The sequence below is a fragment of the Xenopus tropicalis genome, chromosome 3 (assembly GCF_000004195.4).
Source record: "Xenopus tropicalis strain Nigerian chromosome 3, UCB_Xtro_10.0, whole genome shotgun sequence".
Taxonomy (NCBI): domain Eukaryota; kingdom Metazoa; phylum Chordata; class Amphibia; order Anura; family Pipidae; genus Xenopus; species Xenopus tropicalis.
This window is the reverse complement of record NC_030679.2, coordinates 143,102,385-143,125,603: the sequence shown is the minus strand read 5'-3', so window position 1 is coordinate 143,125,603 and position 23,219 is coordinate 143,102,385. Positions and strand designations below refer to the sequence as shown.

Below are 23,219 nucleotides of genomic sequence, written 5' to 3'. Positions count from 1 at the left end.
TCACTTGCCTTGTACATTTGGTGGCTCTTTATTCTGGACCTGGATGGAATTTGTATCAATACTCAGACTGCCTGCAGGGCAAAGAGAACATGTTTAGCACAACTATGGGGGCATGCATGACTTGTCTACAGAATGGGTGCTTCATAGGATTGTTAGAGAAGATTGTCAAGAAAAAATGACCCGTGGGTGGTGGGGTGATGGAGTGAAGGAACAAAGGATTTAGGGCAGATAATGACAAGCCAGGTTCTCCTGGTATAAATTAACAATCTGGTTCAATATTCTTCTTTAAAGTGGAAATACTGTACAAGATGTGATAAACACTTTACCAGGTTTTAGAGACCTGATCTAGTTGGGTAGCCTTGCACCCAACCCACTAAACTGTGCCTGCCCCCGACGTTGTTTCACAGTTGAAGATTGAGATTAAAGATTAGCCATGACAGCCCCCTGGGCAATGAGCCAGGGGGGCTCTCATGTCGGTCCTGCGACGCGATCGTCGCCGGACCGACCTCCAAGCAGCAGACGCGATCGCATCGCTGCTTGTTCCTGCTTCCTGCTTCCCCCCAGGGCTGGCCCACCAAGTTCCTGCTCCCAAGACTGCAGCATGGAGGACAGAGCAGCGATCCCTGCTTCAGAACAGGTAAGATGTTTTTTTTTTTGCACTTACACACACACTTACACTCACTTACATACTGTATACTTAAACACACTTACATACATTTATACACACATACAGCAGACAATTTAGCAGTTTTTTTTATTTTTCATTTTGCACACTTATATACACTCATATACACACTTACACACTGTCACACAACTTTTACATATGTACACACATGTATACACAAACACTTATTTATTTATTTATTTCATTTTACCACTTTGTTTTTAGTTTCTTTTCTCTAAAAACTGTATATTTTGACAGCGTGACTATTGGATCAGATATTCTGACCACTAATTACACTGTCGTGTGTCTTATTTTGTTGTTGATTTGCACAATTGTTGTGGTTTTATCGCATTTTATCCCTGTATAAGTGTTCCTAATCTGTTTGTAGCATAGCTTTGCCAGGTGTAACTTTGGTGTACAACAATAACTTTACCTATTTTGAATTCATCAGAATGTGTTCTGAAATGTCATAAAAACCACTAACTTTAGGAAAGCTTTGCAGATTGGTACTTTGGTGTAGAAAGGACTCTTTACCCTTGTTGGATTTGTCAGAATGTGTACTTTCCAAAAATATATGGTTTTCCTGGGGTCTGTGTATAGTTAGGGGGGGTTACGGCATATAATACGCTGACAGGGGGCTCTGTGTGCAAAAGCTGAGTTTGCAGGCGAGAAATCCATATGCGCTATTTTCATTTTGGGTTCAGTACATACCACAGACTTGGGTATATCTATGCATATTGGGCATCAAACTGTTCAGTAGACCTTAGGTGTTCCTATTTGGGGTGATTTGCCTTTGTACGCAAGAAATTGTGTGAGATAAATGCAGCAAATTGCAACATTTTTATGCGATTTACTGAAATACATATACATATTTGGTATCAAACTGTTCAGTGGACCCCTGGCGTTCAAATTCAGGGTGTTTTATCTTGGTACATAACGCTATGTGGGAGATAAGATGCTGCAAAGTGGAAGCTTTGAGGGGATTTTTGAAAATGTCATAAAAATTGCTAACTTTAGAAAAGCTTTGCGGCTTTGTACTTTGGAGTAGAAAGACACGGGTACCCATTATAGATTCGGGGGAATGTGTACTTTCCAAAAATATATGACTTTTGGGGTGAGTGTACTTTTTACTAGCTTTATCCCACATATAATGATGTAAATGTATTGATTTTGCTGGAGCTGAAATGACAGAAATGACAGTACATATGGGGATATGTTCCCATTGGGGCCCCTACATGCCACATACTTAGGGAAACCTATACATATTGGGCATCAAACTGTTCAGTGGTGTTTAAATTTAGGGAGTTTTATTTGGTTACTTTATGACCTGTAGGAGATAAGATACTATAGACTGGAAGCTTTGAAGCGATTTTTTAAAAATTTCACAAATTTTGATAAAAACCAATAACTTTAGGAAAGCATTGCGACTTGGTAGTTTGGAGCAGACACACAGTTGTGCCTATTCTGTATTCCCCAGAATCTGTTCTTTCCAAAAATGTATAATTTTCTGGGATAAACCTTCTGTTAGTGGAAGTTTTGGCCTTGAAATCTAAAGTATGCAGCTTTCTGGGGCAGAGCTTTGGGAATTTGGTAGGTACTGCTGGGAGTTTGTGACCTATACAAGTGAGAAATCTCCATAAAACTATATATATTTGGTATTGGCACATTCAGGAGACATGGGACTTTCCAAATCAGTTGTATTTTCGTGCATAAAATAATTTTTGTTTCTGGTGTGTGTGTTTATATTATGGAAAATTTGTTTTTTTTTTTTCATTTTTATAGCATAGGTTGTCCTGAAAAAAACAATATATTGTTTCCCTGGGCAAACTAAAAGTCCCCCCCAAGGAAAGGCCCCTAAAGTGCAAAATGTTGTCTCGCAATACAAGTTCCGCTTTGACCAAAACAGCTGGCAGTAAAAAGGTTAAACGCAGCCTTTGTTTATACTTTTCTGTTCTCTTGCCCTGACACTACCAGCAGTCAGGCAGGCCCGGATTTGTGGCGAGGGCGCAAAGGCCCGGGCCAAGGGCGGCACAAATTTAGGGGCGGCATGCCGCAATGAAATTTTGACATTTTGCTCCCATACGGAGCAATGGCGACTTCTCCCCACTGCTCCTTATGGGAGTTTAAATGCCCGGTGTGGCAGGGGGATAGACGTTTGTTCACGCATTCGCTCAGGGTGCCCGGATTTGAAATCCGGTGCTGCAGTCAGGTACAAGTTGTGTAAATGGTGCAGGGCCTGACACTTACAATTTGTGCAGTTGGACTTCAACTCAGTCTCCACTTCTTCAGATATCTTTTTGTACTGCTCCTCGATGGTGGCGTTTTCATTTAAGTTTATCTCTACCACCACATCGTGATCCACAATGATACTGCCATTCCTGCCATACAGAGAGATTAGTAGCACAAGAGGTCTGCTAATGGCTGCATTATGACTTTCGTGAATTGTCGCGACTTTTGCATAGCCATTACGACTTTCGTGAATTGTCACGACTTTATCGTATTGAGCGCTCGAAAAATTTGCGACAATTCGCGAAAAAGTCGCAAAATACTGATCATTATGAAAAAAACGCATGCGGACGCTTTTCGGACGTTCGTGGATTAGTAAATGTGCCCCTAGGTATGTGCAATGCCTGCCTACATGGGATGGACAGATCAATAGTATATTGTGCACTCTACCAGAGCAGCGAGGATCCTACCACCACATCACAGAGTTTTGATAGGAAAGAAAGCCCTATCTTACACAGGCTCGGATTTGTAGTGCGGCACAAACTTTTGGGATGGCATGCCGCTCAGCCGCACCTCACACATGGGGCACTGGGGCTGAGACACACAGCTCACAATCCTAAGGTGGGAGGGAGGGGGCCCCCAAAAAAGAAAACCGGTGCTGATCTTACAAGGACATGGGCACTATGGAACCAGCAGCAGAACTCAAAAAAGCCTTCAGGGATTCTATGGGTGCAAGTGAAGAACCCCTTGAAGGCCACTGGTTGTTTTACAGTAAAAGTCCATGCAGCGGTACCTACTTGATTGAAAGGATGATGACTTCTTTGAATCCTGGAATATTACTATAAACATTTTTCATCTGAGGAGACAAAGAAACAAGACAAGTTAGTTGACAAGTCAAGACGCATCTAACACTAACCTTCTCACTCCCAACCTAAACCTTATCCAATCTGATGAGCCATCTTTATACATATACTGCAACTGACCCGCCTATCTGTGACATCACCGGAGTGGGCGGGGTGGCAAAGGTGCATGTATATAAATAGAGATAGCAGAACAGGAAGTGGGGCATAACAACATTGCAAGCTGGTTGGCCCAGAGCAGTTCAGTCTACACCTGGCCTATGGCCACCAAAATTGTGCGTTAGTCAGCCTAAACCTTCCTGACCCATGGTTAAACATGGGGGGCTCGCGAGTTTTGGGCCAGCATGCTCATCAATAGTTCTTTTATCTAAAACCCCCTTCCTGTGGATTGTTTAAAAGACCAATATCACATGTCTCTGGGGAAAAAATGGGGTCTTCCAAAGTGTTAAAGGAAATGGAGTTGTACTTCAACTTGGGATCTACAGAGAACTGCTACAGGCAGCAATCATTAACCTGGTAAGACCCCCAGGGGAATCCTCTCTTATTATTATAAGTGGGTCAGTTAGTGCAAGTCAGGATAGCTGAGCAGCCCAAAGCTCCAACAGGAGGTTAGTGGGTTAGTACCCAGCATAAAGGAGGGCGTTTCTTGTTTCTGTATGGAGAGTATCCCTATTCTACAAGCATTGTACCTCTGCAGGCCTGGTTGGTTGAGACCATGGAACATTGCTTATATTCTTTGTTTCTATTGAATTATTTCCTGCTGTTATAATAATTTCAATTGAATTCTCATTGTATTGCATTATCGCTGCATTACTCAAGCAGCCTAGTTGAGTTGATACCCTTCAGGTCCATAAATAAATATAACTTCCACACCACAATACTTTTGGTAACCCTCTTACTACAGAGGGCTCAGCCCTGAGTGAAATTGCTTGGTATGGCCCGTGCTGTACCCTAGCCTGGTATACCAAGAGCTAACCCCCTTGTGGCCTTATAGTCGCAACTTTTCCGTAAATTGTCAAGACTTTTTTGTAGCCATTACGACTTGCGCGAATTGTTGCGACTTTTTCGAAAAAATCGGAAAGGTTTGCCCGCCGCTTACTAGCGCTCAATACGAAAAAGTCATAACGGCTACGAAAAAGTCGCGACAATTCACAAAAAAGTTGCGACGGCGACGGAAAAATCGCAAAAAATACGAAAAAGTCGCAAAATGTTCGTTTCCAATGCGATTTTTTCCCATTCGGGATTCGGATTCGTGGATTAGTAAATCAGCCCCTAAGTCTGCCTGACCCAAGGAAGGGTATGGAGCTTTTGTACAAATAGGTATCAGAATGCTTTGTCCATACTTGTTGCCATGTTTATTCCTAGGATGCCAGGCATTTTTGGGATTTTTGGGATTATACAGTGGAGGGCACAGGCACATTCTTGCATGCTATACTGCTGGCCGGCACCTAGGGGGCTGCCACTGGCAGGGTCGGAACTAGGGGTAGGCAGATGAGGTACCTGCCTAGGGTGCAACAGTGAGGGGGAGCTAGGCAGGTACCTAATAAGGTACCCCTAATTCCGGCCCTGCCAGTGGCAGCCCCCTAGGTCCCCATTTGTATGACGCCTGCGCGCTTTGCATGCCGTGTACCCCCCTGTGCGGTGTCCCCGCGTGTGTGTGCATTTGCGCACATGCGGGGGTGGGGGAGAGGTGACCGGCCTGTTCTGTAGCTTTGCATACCTATCTCCGATACCCCCAGATTCATTCAATGGCTTGTCTTGGAAAAATAAAAAGTCATTAATGGGCATATAAGCCCTTGTATTGGTTATTGGTTGATTTGTATGTATGTACCCATTTAGCGTAATATGTTGTAGTTTTATAAATACATGCTAATAATAGTAATACACCCAAACAATACTCTAGTAATGTGTGTATTGAGATCAATAGGATTAAACTACTGTCTAATGCTTTAGATACTGCTGTAATCAGGACACAGCTATTATTATTATTATTATTATTAACATTTATTTATAAAGCGCCAACATATCCCGCAGCGCTGTACAATAAGTGGGTTTCATACATTGGACATACAGAGTAACATATAAAGCAATCAGTAACCGATACAGGAGGGGAAGGGAGCCCTGCCCCAAAGAGCTTACACTCTACAAGAGAGCTTAGGGGAAGGGAGCCCTGCCCCAAAGAGCTTACACTCTACAAGGAGTAACATATAAAGCAATCAGTAACCGATACAAGAGGGGAAGGGAGCCCTGCCCAAAAGAGCTTACACTCTACAAGAGAGCTTAGGGGAAGGGAGCCCTGCCCAAAAGAGCTTACACTCTACAAGAGAGCTTAGGGGAAGGGAGCCCTGCCCCAAAGAGCTTACACTCTACAAGGAGTAACATATAAAGCAATCAGTAACCGATACAGGAGGGGAAGGGAGCCCTGCCCAAAAGAGCTTACACTCTACAAGGAGTAACATATAAAGCAATCAATAACCGATACAGGAGGGGAAGAGAGCCCTGCCCAAAAGAGCTTACACTCTACAAGGAGTAACATATAAAGCAACCAATAACCGATACAGGAGGGGAAGGGAGCCCTGCCCAAAAGAGCTTACAATCTACAAGGAGTAACATATAAAGCAATCAGTAACCGATACAGGAGGGGAAGCCCTGCCCAAAAGAGCTTACACTCTACAGCTATGGTTTAGAGTAGGTTTCATGAAATGGGTGAAGATACATTTTAATGCCTAAAAAGTCAGCTTTTGAAAAGTTTCAATTGGCCTTATTTCAGTTTTTGAAAAATTTCAATTGGTCTTATTTAATTTATTGAACGATTAAATATATTTATATGTCGTTGTTAACTTATTCTAATGAACAGTATCATTTCTAAACTAGACTAGTGTAATTGAAACTGATTATTCAACTAAAAGAAATGAAATTGAGACTGGCCGTTTTAAATTTGAAATTAGGCTTGATGTGCTGGGTGGCTTAGAGCAAGTTTTGGTATTATTGTGTTTAATAATAGTAATATCTCTATAACACAGTCACACAAGGGACTCAGGACACCCAGAATGACACATGAGCTGCACTCACCTCCTCTTTAAAGTTGGTCTCAAATTCCTTATATTCTGTAGTGGAGTTATCCGTTAGGCTTTCAGTAAACTCCTCGCTGGTGATTCTCAATGTCACGATGACGGAAGTTTCAACTTTACCTGGGGTGGGGGGGTGGACATTGACTTAGCCACAAAGTCTGGGATGTACATAATATACAGTATTTAGCATGCATTAGTTCATGATTTGTGATGGAGCTACTGGTTATCACTGCTGGGTTACTATAACAGTCCCAGTAAACAGATCAGGAGTGGGACCTTGACTGCAGTATGGGGCAGGGGCGGTGAGGGGGGGTGATTGTGAAGGTGGTGAGCATTTGGGGGATCTGCAGCAGGTCCTGTTTTGGTGGGCCAAAAGCTGTGTAACTAGACAGCAATACCCTTCTAAATCATTTTAACATGGACTTTGTGTCAAACAAAACCCAACTTCTCACCAAAATGTCCCACCACCCATTCTCATACTGCATACAGGATAATCAATGGAGGTCATCCCTATGAAACTGGGGGAAAATATAGGGATAATAGAAGAAAAAAAAAATGAACACAACTTCCTAATGTACATAAAGAAGCTGATTTATTAAAATGTGCGTTTAGAGCTTAATACATAAAAACCCACCCACGTTCTATTCATTCCTATGGGGTTTTTAAAAGCCTGTTTATAAAATGGAGAGTTCTAACGTTCACCCAGTTACAAATACACTTCTAAAAATCCCATAGAAATTAATTGAATGTATCTGATGTATTAAACTCTAAATTCAATGCAATGGGGTTTAAAGTTATTTGTAAAGGTGACTGGGCAAAGCTGTGTCTGTTTATCCCTTATGTTCTGGCTCTTGACACAATGTAGCAGAAGTCAGTTCTCTATCAGGTGTGTTGGGCTAAGGATCATGGAGTAAGTTAGTTGTCCATGATAGATTGCTGCCAGTGGCAAAACTATATATAAAGCATACCTTAGTCCCCCCTCCTACCTCAAATATACCAGCGAGGTCGGGCCGAGAGGTCCAGCGCCATCATGCTGGGAGGAGGGACCAACTCATGCCACTGATCGCAGCAACCACGGCCAACTAACCGCTCCGTAATGCCTTTCCACCAACAACAATAGGAGTTGCCGGTGGAAAGGCTGACGCATCTCTTTGGCTTTCCAAAGTCATAAAAAATTATTGTAAATAACATAAAACCCAAAGTGCCAGCAGAATTTCACATTTCAGTGCCAGACATTTTTTGAACATTTTGTGCTCTCTCATTTTAGGGGCATTTACTGGGAGGGGTGGGGCAGTTTAGTTTAGGTAGGAAAACGCTACATAAGTTTTTTCAGAAGAACCTGAGCTTTTAACATTCGTGGACTTTGTGTTAAACAAAACCCGACTTCTCACCAAGGACCAGTGTTCGAAATAAATAAGACCCACCACCCTTTCTCATACAGGATAATCAATGGAGGTAGTCCCTATGAAACAGTGGGAAAATATAGGGATAATTAAAGAAAAAAAATTAAAAAAACACTTACTAATAGGAATTCTGTCCAATATAAACTCGCACTTCGGCCCAATAAATTCATCTAAACAAATGCATTTTATACCATCATGGGTTCCTCCATTTTGACATTGTGCTGAAAAGGAAAGATCACATAACACATTAAGAGGCAGATAATATGTCCAATAAAATCAAAAGTTAAAAGGAACTTTGGGTGTAAAATTTTATATAATAATGAATATGGGATTTGTTGTAATCTGAGGTCTCACCGTGGATGTATAAACCTTGAGGAGCCATATCCTTCAGTAATACTATGTAGCACTCTGTATTAACAATGCATTACTATATTCATGTCCAAAGTAAATGTAAAAGTAGAAGTTTTATTAAATGTCAAGCTACACAGCCATTGGGATCATGGTTATAAAGGGTATATCTACCCAATTATATCTACTGAAAGAACAATTCATTTTAAACAGCTTCCTAATGTACATAAAGAAGCAGATTTATTAAAATGGGAGTTTAGAACTTAATACATAAAAACGCACCCATGTTCTATTCATTCCTATGGGGTTTTTAAAAGCATATATTTATAAAATGGAGAGTTCTAACATTCGCCCATTTATAAATACACTTCTAAAAATCCCATATACATAAATAGAACGTGGGTGGGTTCTGATGTATTAAGCTCTAAATTCACATTTTGGTAAATCTGCTCCTAAATGTATTTTTCCAATGGTTTTAAAGTTGTTTGTAAAGGTGATTGGGCAAAGTTTTGTCTGTTTCTCTATCAGGTGTGTTAGACTAAGAACCACGGAGCAAGTTAGTTGTCCATGATTAGGGATGTAGCGAACCTCACAAAAAAAGTTTGCGAACCCGTTTGCGAACTTCTGCCAAAAAGTGCAAACTTTTGCGAACTTTGCGAACCCCATAGACTTCAATGAGAAGGCGAACTTTGAAACCTAGAAAAGCCATTTATGGCAAGAAAACTGATTTTAAAGTTGTTTAAAGGGTGCCACGACCTGGACAGTGGCATGCAGGAGGGGGATCAAGGGCAAAAATGTCTCTGAAAAATAAGTTGTTGTAATCAATAATCAGAAAATAAAAGCAGTCCTTACAAGGACTATTGGGTTACAGTAGATGAGATCAGCAGGACAGCTGCCCACAGCAGCTACATACAGAGCAGTAGAAAGTAGATTACTAGTCAGCAAAGCTACCTAAACTGTCCCTCAAACCCCTGCACAGCTCTCTCCCTATGCTAACTCATCAAGCACACACAGGCAGAATGTAAAATGGCTGCTGGGCTTCGGTTTATATATGGAAGGGAGTGGTCTGGGGGTGGTCCAGGAGGGAGAGCTGCCTGATTGGCTGCCATGTATCTGCTGGCTCTGGGGTGAGAGGTCAAAATTTGGCTCCAGCTAAGGCGAACCCAAAATTGCGAACATCGCTAAAAGTTCGCGAACTTGCGAACACCCGATTTTCATGCGAATTAGTTCTCCGGCGAACAGTTCGCTACATCTCTATCCATGATAGACCACTAACAGTGGCATAAATATATATACTGTATATATACTGTATATATATAGCATACCTTAGTCCCCCCTCCCCTGCCTCTCTCCTACCTCAAATATACTAGCGTGGTCGGGGCCGAGAGGTGCGGCACAGTCGGGGCTGGGAGGAGGGACCAAGTCATGCCACTGATCGCAGCAACCGTGGCCAACAAATTGCTCCAAAATGCTTTTCCACCAACAACAATAGTGCCAATACCTGATATGTATAGTTTTATGGAGATTTCTGACTTCTGTAGATCAAAAACTCCCGGCAGTAAATTATTTTCAAAGCATTACAGCAGAATATGGCATACTTTAGATTCCAAAGCCAAAAAGCCTGGAACATTAGGTTTGCCCCAGGAAACCATATATTTTTGAAAAGTACACATTCTGTCAGTATCTAGTAGAATTAAGTCTAAAACAACTGGACTTTTCAGAGTTTTTTCAGAGTTTCACCACTCATCCGAGCGGCTTCTTCAGTTGAAATGACTGGTAGGGAATTCCCCGGTATTTAAACTCTTGATGGTAGTAGAGTCACAGATATCCAATCACAATGGTTCCATTGAACTTGTTCAGTTAGGTGTTGGCTGAAACTGACAGGTGTAAGAAGGTATGATCCAATCACAATGGTACCATAATTTTCATTGAGGCAGGTGTTAATCCTTCAAAGTACATGTCTGAAAGTGTGAACTGTTATGAAAGGATGTCAAAGCGGCATTGTATGTTGATGACAAGCAGTGTCTTGGGCCCCCTCCTCTGTTCAGGTACCAGTCATTTGAACTGAAGAAGCCACTCGGATGAATGGTGAAAGGTTTTCAAGAAAAAACTCTGAAAAGTCCAGTTGTTTTAGACTTAATTCTACTAGATACTGTATATCATGACCTGGATGAATGAGAATCTTCATAGACATACATATTCTGTCAAATCCAAACACCATGTTTTCCTGAACTTTTCTATAAAAAGTCTAAAAAATCGTCTCCACTTTTAAGCACCTTATCTCCCACATAGCTTAGATACTAAGAAAAAACATCCTAAATATGAAAGCCAAAGGTCCACTGAACAGTTTGATGCCCATTGTGCATAGGAGTACAAAAGTATCTGGCATTTAGAGACTCCAAAAAGAAGTTAGTGCATACAAATTGTCCCTGAGATCACTTCAGCTATGAAACTTCAACACATTTAATGCATTTTAGTGGGGTAAAAACAGAGAAAAATACATTGATCCCCCAAAACCATGTATTTTTGGAAAGTACACATTTGGGCAAATCAAAAACTGCTTCAAACTATGGAGACACAGTGCTATTCCAAAATTGGCGACTTTGACAAAATACCTGAAAATTGCACCAAACCTTCCACTTTCAAGCACCTTATCTCCCACATAGCATTAGGTACCAAGAAAACACACCCTAAATATGAAAGCCAAGGGTCCACTGAACAGTTTGATGCCCATTGTGCATAGGATCACCAAAGTATCTGGCATTTAGAGACACCAAAAGGAAGTTAGTGCATACAAATTGTCCCTGAGATCATTTCAGCTACTGAAACTTCAACACATTTAATGAATTTTTGTGGGGTAAAAACAGAGAAAAATACGTTGACCCCCAAAAACCATGTATTTTTGGAAAGTACACATTCGGGCAAATCAAAAACTGCTTCAAACTATGGAGACACAGTGCTATTCCAAAATTGCCGACTTTGACAAAATACCTGACAATTGCACCAAACCTTCCACTTTCAAGCACCTTATCTCCCACATAGCATTAGGTACCAAGAAAACACACCCTAAATATGAAAGCCAAGGGTCCACTGAACAGTTTGATGCCCATTGTGCATAGGATCACCAAAGTATCTGGCATTTAGAGACACCAAAAGGAAGTTAGTGCATACAAATTGTCCCTGAGATCATTTCAGCTACTGAAACTTCAACACATTTAATGAATTTTTGTGGGGTAAAAACAGAGAAAAATACGTTGACCCCCCAAAACCATGTATTTTTGGAAAGTACACATTCGGGCAAATCAAAAACTGCTTCAAACTATGGAGACACAGTGCTATTCCAAAATTGCCGACTTTGACAAAATACCTGACAATTGCACCAAACCTTCCACTTTCAAGCACCTTATCTCCCACATAGCATTAGGTACCAAGAAAACACACCCTAAATATGAAAGCCAAGGGTCTGCTGAACAGTTTGATGCCCATAGGATCACCGAAGTATGTGGCATTTAGAGACCCCAAAAGAAGTTGGTGCATACATATTTCATGGCATATATTTCTACTAACACAAAATACACAGCCTTGATTTATGTATGGTAAAAGTAGCAAATAAGTAAGTCAACCCCAGAAAACCTTATCTTTTTCAGAAAATACACATTCTGCCAAATCTAGAATAGGTAAATATGCCTTTGTATGGCAAAGCACCAAACAGCAAAGCTAAGCTACATGTAGGGATTTTTATGTAATTTCTGAAAATTGTCTCAAAGCTGCAATTTACCCCATTATATGCTCCACATTTCCAGCATAAAACATCCTAAATAAGAACGCCACGGGCCTACCATACAGTTTGATGCCCAGTATGCATAGATTTAGCAAACTGTGGTGTACAAAGGGACCCAACCAAAATAGTGCCTGTGAATATTCACGTCTGACACTCTGGCTGCTGTAAAACAAGCACCCAGTATGTGTAATATGTGCACATTCTGACGAAACCAAAGTGGGTACCAAATTTTGTAGTTTAGTTAGCTATGCTAAATGTTGCAGTTTTTATGAAATTTCTGAAAATGATCACAAAGCTTGCATTTTACGCCATTGTATATTCACGTACATTCTAAATATGAATGCCAGGGGTCTGCTGAACAGTTTGACAACATTTCCATGGGCACAAACAAGTAACAGAGAAGAATGCGAAATGCAATAAAATCAATAAAATTCAACAAAAACACTAAAATCAATGTTTTTTTTCCCCTAGTATAATCAGCAGTCAGAATGTATTAAATGCTGCAGAGGATCTTGTAAGTGGGCGGCACTGGAAGGTGCAAAAAGGTCCAGCAGGCACGTAGTTTGCACATTGCTACTGTTGCAGAGTGGCCCATGGGTGATTGCACCCAAGGGCCTGATTGATTCCTGTCTCTGCTCATTGCCTTTGGGATGGGGAATAAGTATAATAAAATAATTTTAAAAAAAACCGCACCTCCACTCCCAGACCCTTAAGTGCAGCAGAACATACATTCTACGTTCTGTGATAATTAAAGGGTTATAATTCCCTCTGTATTGTATGTTCTTTTATTACGCAAAAAGCAGGATCCCCTGCAACCTAGGGTGTAATTAAGAAAATTTAAGAAGAACATTTTACTTACGTTGTGTGGTAGAAGATGTGGTACTCCGAGACGTTGTACGTAAAGGCACAGTGCTAACTGTTGAAGGCTGGGATGTTGATAACTTAGTGATAATTGTTGAAGGCCGGGATGTTGTTGACACAGTGCTAATTGTTGTAGGCTGTGATGTTGTTGACACAGTGCTAATTATTGAAGGCCGGGATGTTGTTGACACAGTGCTAATTGTTGAAGGCCGGGATGTTGTTGACACAGTGCTAATTGTTGAAGGCCGGGATGTTGTTGACACAGTGCTAATTGTTGAAGGCCGGGATGTTGTTGACACAGTGCTAATTGTTGAAGGCCGGGATGTTGTTGACACAGTGCTAATTGTTGAAGGCTGGGATGTTGTTGACACAGTGCTAATTATTGAAGGCCGGGATGTTGTTGACACAGTGCTAATTGTTGAATGCTGGGATGTTGGTGACACAGTGCTAATTGTTGAAGGCTGGGATGTTGGTGACACAGTGCTAATTGTTGAAGGCTGGGATGTTGGTGACACAGTGCTAATTGTTGAAGGCTGGGATGTTGGTGACACAGTGCTAATTATTGAAGGCCGGGATGTTGGTGACACAGTGCTAATTGTTGAAGGCTGGGATGTTGATGGCTCAGTGATAATTGTTGAAGGCTGGGATGTTGATGGCTCAGTGCTAATTATTGAAGGCTGGGATGTTGGTGACACAGTACTAATTGCTGAAGGCTGTGATGTTGGTGACACAGTGCTAATTGTTGAAGACCGGGATGTTGGTGACACAGTGCTAATTGTTGAAGGCTGGGATGTTGATGACACAGAGTCAGTTGTTGAAGGCTGTGATGTTGATGACACAGAGTCAGTTGTTGAAGGCTGTGATGTTGATGACTCAGTGATAATAGTTGAAGGCTGGGATGTTGTTGACACAGTGCTAATTATTGAAGGCCGGGATGTTGGTGACACAGTGCTAATTGTTGAAGGCTGGGATGTTGGTGACACAGTGCTAATTGTTGAAGACTGTGATGTTGATGGCTCAGTGATAATTGTTGAAGGCTGTGATGTTGATGACTCAGTGATAATTGTTGAAGGCCGGGATGTTGTTGACACAGTGATAATTATTGAAGGCTGGGATGTTGGTGACACGGTACTAATTGTTGAAGGCTGGAATGTTGTTGACACAGAGCCAGTTGTTGACGACTGTGATGTTGATGACACAGAGTCAGTTGTTGAAGGCTGGGATGTTGATGACTCAGTGATAATTATTGAAGGCTGGGATGTTGGTGACACGGTACTAATTGTTGAAGGCTGGAATGTTGTTGACACAGAGCCAGTTGTTGACGACTGTGATGTTGATGACACAGAGTCAGTTGTTGAAGGCTGTGATGTTGATGACACAGAGTCAGTTGTTGAAGGCTGTGATGTTGATGACACAGAGTCAGTTGTTGAAGGCTGGGATGTTGATGACACAGAGTCAGTTGTTGAAGGCTGTGATGTTGATGACACAGAGTCAGTTGTTGAAGGCTGTGATGTTGATGACTCAGTGATAATTGTTGAAGGCTGGGATGTGGATGACTCAGTAATAATTGTTGAAGGCTGGGATGTTGATGACATAGTGCTAATTACTGAAGGCTGGGATGTGGATGACTCAGTAATAATTGTTGAAGGCTGGGATGTTGATGACTCAGTGATAATTGTTGAAGGCTGGGATGTTGATGACTCAGTGATAATTGTTGAAGGCTGGGATGTTGATGACTCAGTGATAATTGTTGAAGGCTGTGATGTTGATGACTCGGTGGTAATTGTTGAAGGCTGTGATGTTGATGACTCAGTGATAATAGTTGAAGGCTGTGATGTTGATGACACAGTGCTAATTATTGAAGGCTGTGATGTTGATGGCTCAGTGATAATAGTTGAAGGCTGGAATGTTGATGACACAGTGCTAATTACTGAAGGCTGGGATGTGGATGACTCGGTGATAATTATTGAAGGCTGGGATGTTGGTGACACAGTGCTAATTGTTGAAGGCTGTGATGTTGATGACTCAGTGATAATTGTTGAAGGCTGGAATGTTGATGACTCAGTGATAATTGTTGAAGGCTGTGATGTTGATGACTCAGTGGTAATTGTTGAAGGCTGGGATGTTGATGACTCGGTGATAATTGTTGAAGGCTGGGATGTTGATGACTCAGTGATAATTGTTGAAGGCTGGGATGTTGATGACGCGGTGATAATTGTTGAAGGCTGGGATGTTGATGACTCAGTGATAATTGTTGAAGGCTGTGATGTTGATGGCTCAGTGATAATTGTTGAAGGCTGGGATGTTGATGACTCAGTGATAATTGTTGATGACTGTGATGTTAATGACTCAGTGATAATTGTTGAAGGCTGGGATGTTGATGACTCAGTGCTAATTGTTGAAAGCTGTGATGTTGATGACTCAGTGATAATTGTTGAAGGCTGTGATGTTGATGGCTCAGTGATAATTGTTGAAGGCTGGGATGTTGATGACTCAGTGATAATTGTTGAAGGCTGGGATGTTGATGACTCAGTGATAATAGTTGAAGGCTGGAATGTTGATGACACAGTGCTAATTACTGAAGGCTGGAATGTGGGTGACTCGGTGATAATTATTGAAGGCTGGGATGTTGGTGACACAGTGATAATAGTTGAAGGCTGGAATGTTGATGACACAGTGCTAATTACTGAAGGCTGGAATGTGGGTGACTCGGTGATAATTATTGAAGGCTGGGATGTTGGTGACACAGTGCTAATTGTTGAAGGCTGTGATGTTGATGACTCAGTGATAATTGTTGAAGGCTGTGATGTTGATGACTCAGTGGTAATTGCTGAAGGCTGGGATGTTGATGGCTCAGTGATAATTGTTGAAGGCTGGGATGTTGATGACTCAGTAATAATTGTTGAAAGCTGTGATGTTGATGACTCAGTGCTAATTGTTGAAGGCTGGGATGTTGATGACTCAGTGATAATTGTTGAAGGCTGGGATGTTGATGACTCAGTGATAATTGTTGAAGGCTGGGATGTTGATGATTCAGTGATAATTGTTGAAGGCTGTGATGTTGATGGCTCAGTGATAATAGTTGAAGGCTGCAATGTTGGTGACACAGTGCTAATTACTGAAGGCTGGGATGTGGATGACTCGGTGATAATTATTGAAGGCTGGGATGTTGGTGACACAGTGCTAATTGTTGAAGGCTGTGATGTTGATGACTCAGTGATAATTGTTGAAGGCTGGGATGTTGATGACTCGGTGATAATTGTTGAAGGCTGGGATGTTGATGACTCAGTGATAATTGTTGAAGGCTGTGATGTTGATGGCTCAGTGCTAATTGTTGAAAGCTGTGATGTTGATGACTCAGTGATAATTGTTGAAGGCTGTGATGTTGATGGCTCAGTGATAATTGTTGAAGGCTGTGATGTTGATGACTCAGTGATAATTGTTGAAGGCTGGGATGTTGATGGCTCAGTGATAATTGTTGAAGGCTGTGATGTTGGTGACTCAGTGATAATTGTTGAAGGCTGGGATGTTGATGACTCAGTGATAATTGTTGAAGGCTGGGATGTTGATGACTCAGTGATAATTGTTGAAGGCTGGGATGTTGATGACTCAGTGATAATAGTTGAAGGCTGTGATGTTGAGGACACAGTGCTAATTATTAAAGGTTGTGATGTTGATGGCTCAGTGATAATAGTTGAAGGCTGGAATGTTGATGACACAGTGCTAATTACTGAAGGCTGGAATGTGGGTGACTCGGTGATAATTATTGAAGGCTGGGATGTTGGTGACACAGTGCTAATTGTTGAAGGCTGTGATGTTGATGACTCAGTGATAATTGTTGAAGGCTGTGATGTTGATGACTCAGTGATAATTGCTGAAGGCTGGGATGTTGATGGCTCAGTGATAATTGTTGAAGGCTGGGATGTTGATGACTCAGTAATAATTGTTGAAAGCTGTGATGTTGATGACTCAGTGCTAATTGTTGAAGGCTGGGATGTTGATGACTCAGTGATAATTGTTGAAGGCTGGGATGTTGATGACTCAGTGATAATTGTTGAAGACTGTGATGTTGATGGCTCAGTGATAATTGTTAAAGGCTGGGATGTTGATGACTCAGTGATAATTGTTGAAGGCTGGGATGTTGATGATTCAGTGATAATTGTTGAAGGCTGTGATGTTGATGGCTCAGTGATAATAGTTGAAGGCTGCAATGTTGGTGACACAGTGCTAATTACTGAAGGCTGGGATGTGGATGACTCGGTGATAATTATTGAAGGCTGGGATGTTGGTGACACAGTGCTAATTGTTGAAGGCTGTGATGTTGATGACTCCGTGATAATTGTTGAAGGCTGGGATGTTGATGACTCAGTGATAATTGTTGAAGGCTGTGATGTTGATGACTCAGTGATAATTGTTGAAGGCTGGGATGTTGATGACTCAGTGCTAATTGTTGAAGGCTGTGATGTTGATGACTCAGTGCTAATTGTTGAAGGCTGTGATGTTGATGACTCAGTGCTAATTGTTGAAGGCTGTGATGTTGATGACTCAGTGCTAATTGTTGAAGGCTGTGATGTTGATGTCTCAGTGATAATTGTTGAAGGCTGGGATGTTGATGATTCAGTGATAATTGTTGAAGGCTGGGATGTTGATGACTCAGTGATAATTGTTGAAGGCTGGGATGTTGATGACTCAGTGATAATTGTTGAAGGCTGTGATGTTGATGACTCAGTGATAATTGTTGAAGGCTGGGATGTTGATGACTCAGTGATAATTGTTGAAGGCTGTGATGTTGATGACTCAGTGATAATTGTTGAAGGATGGGATGTTGATGACTCAGTGATAATTGTTGAAGGCTGTGATGTTAATGATTCAGTGATAATTGTTGAAGGCTGGGATGTTGATGACTCAGTGATAATTGTTGAAGGCTGGGATGTTGATGATTCAGTGATAATTGTTGAAGGCTGTGATGTTGATGACTCAGTGATAATTGTTGAAGGATGGGATGTTGATGACTCAGTGATAATTGTTGAAGGATGGGATGTTGATGACTCAGTGCTAATTGTTGAAGGCTGTGATGTTAATGATTCAGTGATAATTGTTGAAGGCTGGGATGTTGATGACTCAGTGATAATTGTTGAAGGCTGTGATGTAAATGACTCAGTGATAATTGTGGAAGGCTGGGATGTTGATGACTCAGTGATAATTGTTGAAGGCTGGGATGTTAATGACTCAGTGATAATTGTTGAAGGCTGGGATGTTGATGACTCAGTGCTAATTGTTGAAGGCTGTGATGTTGATGACTCAGTGATAATTGTTGAAGGCTGTGATGTTGATGGTTCAGTGATAATTGTTGAAGGCTGGGATGTTGATGGTTCAGTGATAATTGTTGAAGGCTGTGATGTTGATGACTCAGTGATAATTGTTGAAGGCTGGGATGTTGATGACTCAGTGATAATTGTTGAAGACTGGTATGTTGATGACTCCGTGATAATTGTTGAAGGCTGGGATGTTGATGACTCAGTGATAATTGTTGAAGGCTGTGATGTTGATGGCTCAGTGATAATTGTTGAAGGCTGGGATGTTGATGACTCTGTGATAATTGTTGAAGGCTGGGATGTTGATGACTCAGTGATAATTGTTGAAGGCTGTGATGTTGATGGCTCAGTGATAATTGTTGAAGGCTGGGATGTTGATGACTCAGTGTTAATTGTTGAAGGCTGTGATGTTGATGACTCGGTGGTAATTGTTGAAGGCTGTGATGTTGATGACTCAGTGATAATAGTTGAAGGCTGTGATGTTGATGACACAGTGCTAATTATTGAAGGCTGTGATGTTGATGACTCGGTGATAATAGTTGAAGGCTGCAATGTTGATGACACAGTGCTAATTACTGAAGGCTGGGATGTGGATGACTCAGTGATAATTGTTGAAGGCTGTGATGTTGATGACACAGTGCTAATTACTGAAGGCTGGGATGTGGATGACACAGTGATAATTGTTGAAGGCTGGGATGTTGGTGACACAGTGCTAATTGTTGAAGGCTGGGATGTGGATGACTCAGTGATAATTGTTGAAGGCTGCAATGTTGATGACACAGTGCTAATTACTGAAGGCTGGGATGTGGATGACACAGTGATAATTGTTGAAGGCTGGGATGTTGGTGACACAGTGCTAATTGTTGAAGGCTGTGATGTTGATGACTCAGTGATAATTGTTGAAGGCTGTGATGTTGATGACTCAGTGATAATTGTTGAAGGCTGGGATGTTGATGACTCAGTGATAATTGTTGAAGGCTGGGATGTTGATGGCTCAGTGATAATTGTTGAAGGCTGGGATGTTGATGACTCAGTGATAATTGTTGAAGGCTGGGATGTTGATGACTCAGTGATAATTGTTGAAGGCTGGGATGTTGATGACTCAGTGATAATTGTTGAAGGCTGGGATGTTGATGATTCAGTGATAATTGTTGAAGGCTGTGATGTTGATGACTCAGTGATTATTGTTGAAGGCTGGGATGTTGATGATTCAGTGATAATTGTTGAAGGCTGTGATGTTGATGACTCAGTGATAATTGTTGAAGGCTGTGATGTTGATGACTCAGTGATAATGGTTGAAGGCTTGGATGTTGATGACTCAGTGATAATTGTTGAAGGCTGGGATGTTGATGACTCAGTGATAATTGTTGAAGGCTGTGATGTTAATGACTCAGTGATAATTGTTGAAGGCTGTGATGTTGATGACTCAGTGATAATTGTTGAAGGCTGTGATGTTAATGACTCAGTGATAATTGTTGAAGGCTGTGATGTTGATGGCTCAGTGATAATTGTTGAAGGCTGGGATGTTGATGACTCAGTGATAATTGTTGAAGGCTGTGATGTTAATGACTCAGTGATAATTGTTGAAGCCTGTGATGTTGATGACTCAGTGATAATTGTTGAAGACTGTGATGTTAATGACTCAGTGATAATTGTTGAAGGCTGGGATGTTGATGGTTCAGTGATAATTGTTGAAGGCTGTGATGTTGATGGTTTAGTGATAATAGTTGAAGGCTGGGATGTTGATGACTCAGTGATAATTATTGAAGGCTGTGATGTTGATGACTCAGTGATAATTGTTGAAGGCTGGGATGTTGATGACTCAGTGATAATTGTTGAAGGCTGGGATGTTGATGACTCAGCGATAATTGTTGAAGGCTGGGATGTTGATGACTCAGCGATAATTGTTGAAAGCTGGGATGTTGATGGTTCAGTGATAATTGTTGAAGGCTGTGATGTTGATGGTTCAGTGATAATTGTTGAAGGCTGGGATGTTGATGACTCAGTGATAATTGTTGAAGGCTGGGATGTTGATGGTTCAGTGATAATTGTTGAAGGCTGGGATGTTGATGGTTCAGTGATAATTGTTGAAGGCTGGGATGTTGATGACTCAGTGATAATTGTTGAAGGCTGTGATGTTGATGACTCAGTGATAATTGTTGAAGGCCGGGATGTTGATGACTCAGTGATAATTGTTGAAGGCTGGGATGTTGATGACTCAGTGATAATTGTTGAAGGCTGGGATGTGGATGACTCAGTCATAATTGTTGAAGGCTGGGATGTTGATGACTCAGTAATAATTGTTGAAGGCTGTGATGTTGATGGCTCAGTGATAATTATTGAAGGCTGGGATGTTGATGACTCCGTGATAATTGTTGAAGGCTGTGATGTTGATGGCTCAGTGATAATTATTGAAGGCTGGGATGTTGATGACTCAGTGATAATTGTTGAAGGCTGTGATGTTGATGGCTCAGTGATAATTGTTGAAGGCTGTGATGTTGATGGCTCAGTGATAATTGTTGAAGGCTGTGATGTTGATGGCTCAGTGATAATTGTTGAAGGCTGGTATAGTTTTGTGATACTGATAGTTATTGAAGATGTTGGTGACTCAGTGCTACTTTTCAAAGCATGGGATGTTGGTGACATACTCACATCAGACTGGGAAGATGGTGGCACAGTACTGCTCGTATCAGGCTCAGATGATGGTGATACGGTTTTACTCACATCAGACTGGGAAGATGGTGGCACAGTACTGCTCATATCAGGCTCAGATGATGGTGATACGGTATCACTCACATCAGGCTGGGAAGATGGTGGCACAGTACTGCTTGTATCAGGCTCAGGTGATGGTGACATGGTACCACTCACATCACGCTGGGATGACGATGGCATATTGTTGCTTGAGTCAGGCTCAGATGATGTTGATGGCACACTGCTGTTTTCATCAATGACAGGTGGTTGCAGCTCTCTTATGTTTGTGACTTTGTCTGAAGTCCCATCCGCTTCTCTTTTCTGCCTTTTTTTCTGACCAGTGTCTGTTAACTCTTCCCAGAAATCGTCCAGATGACCATCACTTTCCAGCTTTCTGCCTGTTTCAGACTCCACATATTCCTTTTTAGACATACTTTGTGCAGTCTCATCCAAATATGACTGTTGCCCATGATTCCATTCCAATTCTGTCACTGTGAATAGTAAACAATATATAACTACCATTGTATTGCCCTTATTAATCACAGGAGGTAGCACTGATTAATGATAATTATACAGTTTAACTAGAAAGACTCTTATAAATTAACCAGACCTATAAATTCCATCTCTGTCAGTTTTTAAATGAGAAGGGGGCAGTTTAAATCAAGAAACAACCAATATTGTGATGTCCAAAGTGTGTTTTCTTTTTAACCTGTTTGATTATAAAAGTAACATAAAAGTAACATTAAAACATTTTTACTTGAAATTCCTAGACCTGACTGTCACTTCTAACCATGCCAGTTAGAATGTCTAACTCTATGAGACTACTGCAGTATACATATAACAGCCCCCTCTTATAGAAACATGAGAGATGGGATAGATCATGTAAAAGCATTGGGCACATACCTTCAGGGAAAATTTATAAACACGGGCAAAGATAACGTTATGTAAAGTTTAATTTCTGGTGTTAGTACACCTTTAACCCCAGACATTCCAGTATAATTACTACAAAAAGAAGATGATAAGTATATAAAAATGGATAATTATAACCTAAGTCATGCCAGTATAATTACTACAGAAAATTGATAATCTGCATATTAACCCCAGAGTTGCTATTATACTGTAGTTACTGCAGTAAATGAATTATCTACATTACACAAGTCTGGGGTTAATATACAGATTATCACATTTCTGTATTAATTATACTGGCATGTCTTGGGTTAATATGATAATTATGCATTTTTAAAGTCATTATGATGGCAAATCCTGGTCTTATATACTTATCAACTTCTTTTTGTAGTAATTATACTGGCATGTCTTGGGTTAATATGATGATTATCCATTATAGAAGTCATTTACATAGGGGGCAGAGTCAGGGGAGGCCTCTGGGTGCCCTGATTAGAAATCCGACGTTGAATAAATCCATATACAAAGAGATTCCCTATTAAAACATTGTGGCAAGCTCTGTGGCTAAGCATAATAATTATAAAACAGTTTTTAAAGGTGCATTCTGCCTTACTGGGTTTGGCCAGTAGATGGTGGAATTGAATAAATATAACTGTAACTGTTGACTGTGATAAGAGAGGGATAAGACTAAAGATAAGACTAAAGTAATGGAGGAATGGCTGCCTGTAGAGTCTCTATTGGAGCTGACCGGCATTTGCCTGGTGATAGAGTAACTTTTGCGACTTCAACAAACTTGCCCAGTTGGCTTTATATAAAGCTTCCAAAGGTTTCTCTCGAAGCCAGAAGGACATTGAAGCGGTTGTTGGGTTTGCACTGTATACAGTATATTTGTTTATAGTTCTGTGCCACACATGTAAAACAAATACATTGAGTTCAGTGCCCCATCCCCAAGTTGTTAATGACCTCCAGTGAGGCAGTTGCCAGGTAGTGGGCTTGGGGAGATGGTTGGAAATTATGGAGGACAAAATAGGTGCTAGGAAGGAGCTCCATCACCATGCAGAGACACTGACCCCTTGCCTACCAAGTTTCAAGGTGC

At 41.2% G+C, this 23,219-nt stretch overlaps 1 protein-coding gene across 1 annotated transcript; it reads right to left on the bottom strand.

Moving 5' to 3' along the window:
* Positions 1-21,652, bottom strand: LOC100495548 (cell wall protein DAN4-like). The gene is made up of 7 exons (XM_031898252.1): positions 21,182-21,652; positions 13,213-14,071; positions 8,344-8,445; positions 6,823-6,941; positions 3,688-3,746; positions 2,912-3,042; positions 1-71 (listed from the first exon to the last, which is right to left on the bottom strand). Exons 1-7 carry the CDS (start codon positions 21,650-21,652, stop codon positions 1-3), a joined length of 1,812 nt encoding a protein of 603 aa, XP_031754112.1.
* Between the last annotated feature and the right edge of the window lie 1,567 nt (positions 21,653-23,219).

Excerpts from the sequence above, each read along its gene's own strand:
- LOC100495548 (XM_031898252.1), bottom strand. The coding sequence starts at position 21,652 with ATGTCTAAAAAGGAATATGTGGAGTCTGAAACAGGCAGAAAGCTGGAA. Across the intron at positions 6,942-8,343 it reads ATTGGACAGAATTCCTATTA|GTAAAGTTGAAACTTCCGTC; the intron begins GTAAGTGTTTTT and ends CCCCCACCCCAG. Across the intron at positions 3,043-3,687 it reads GTCATCATCCTTTCAATCAA|GAATGGCAGTATCATTGTGG; the intron begins GTAGGTACCGCT and ends TCTGTATGGCAG.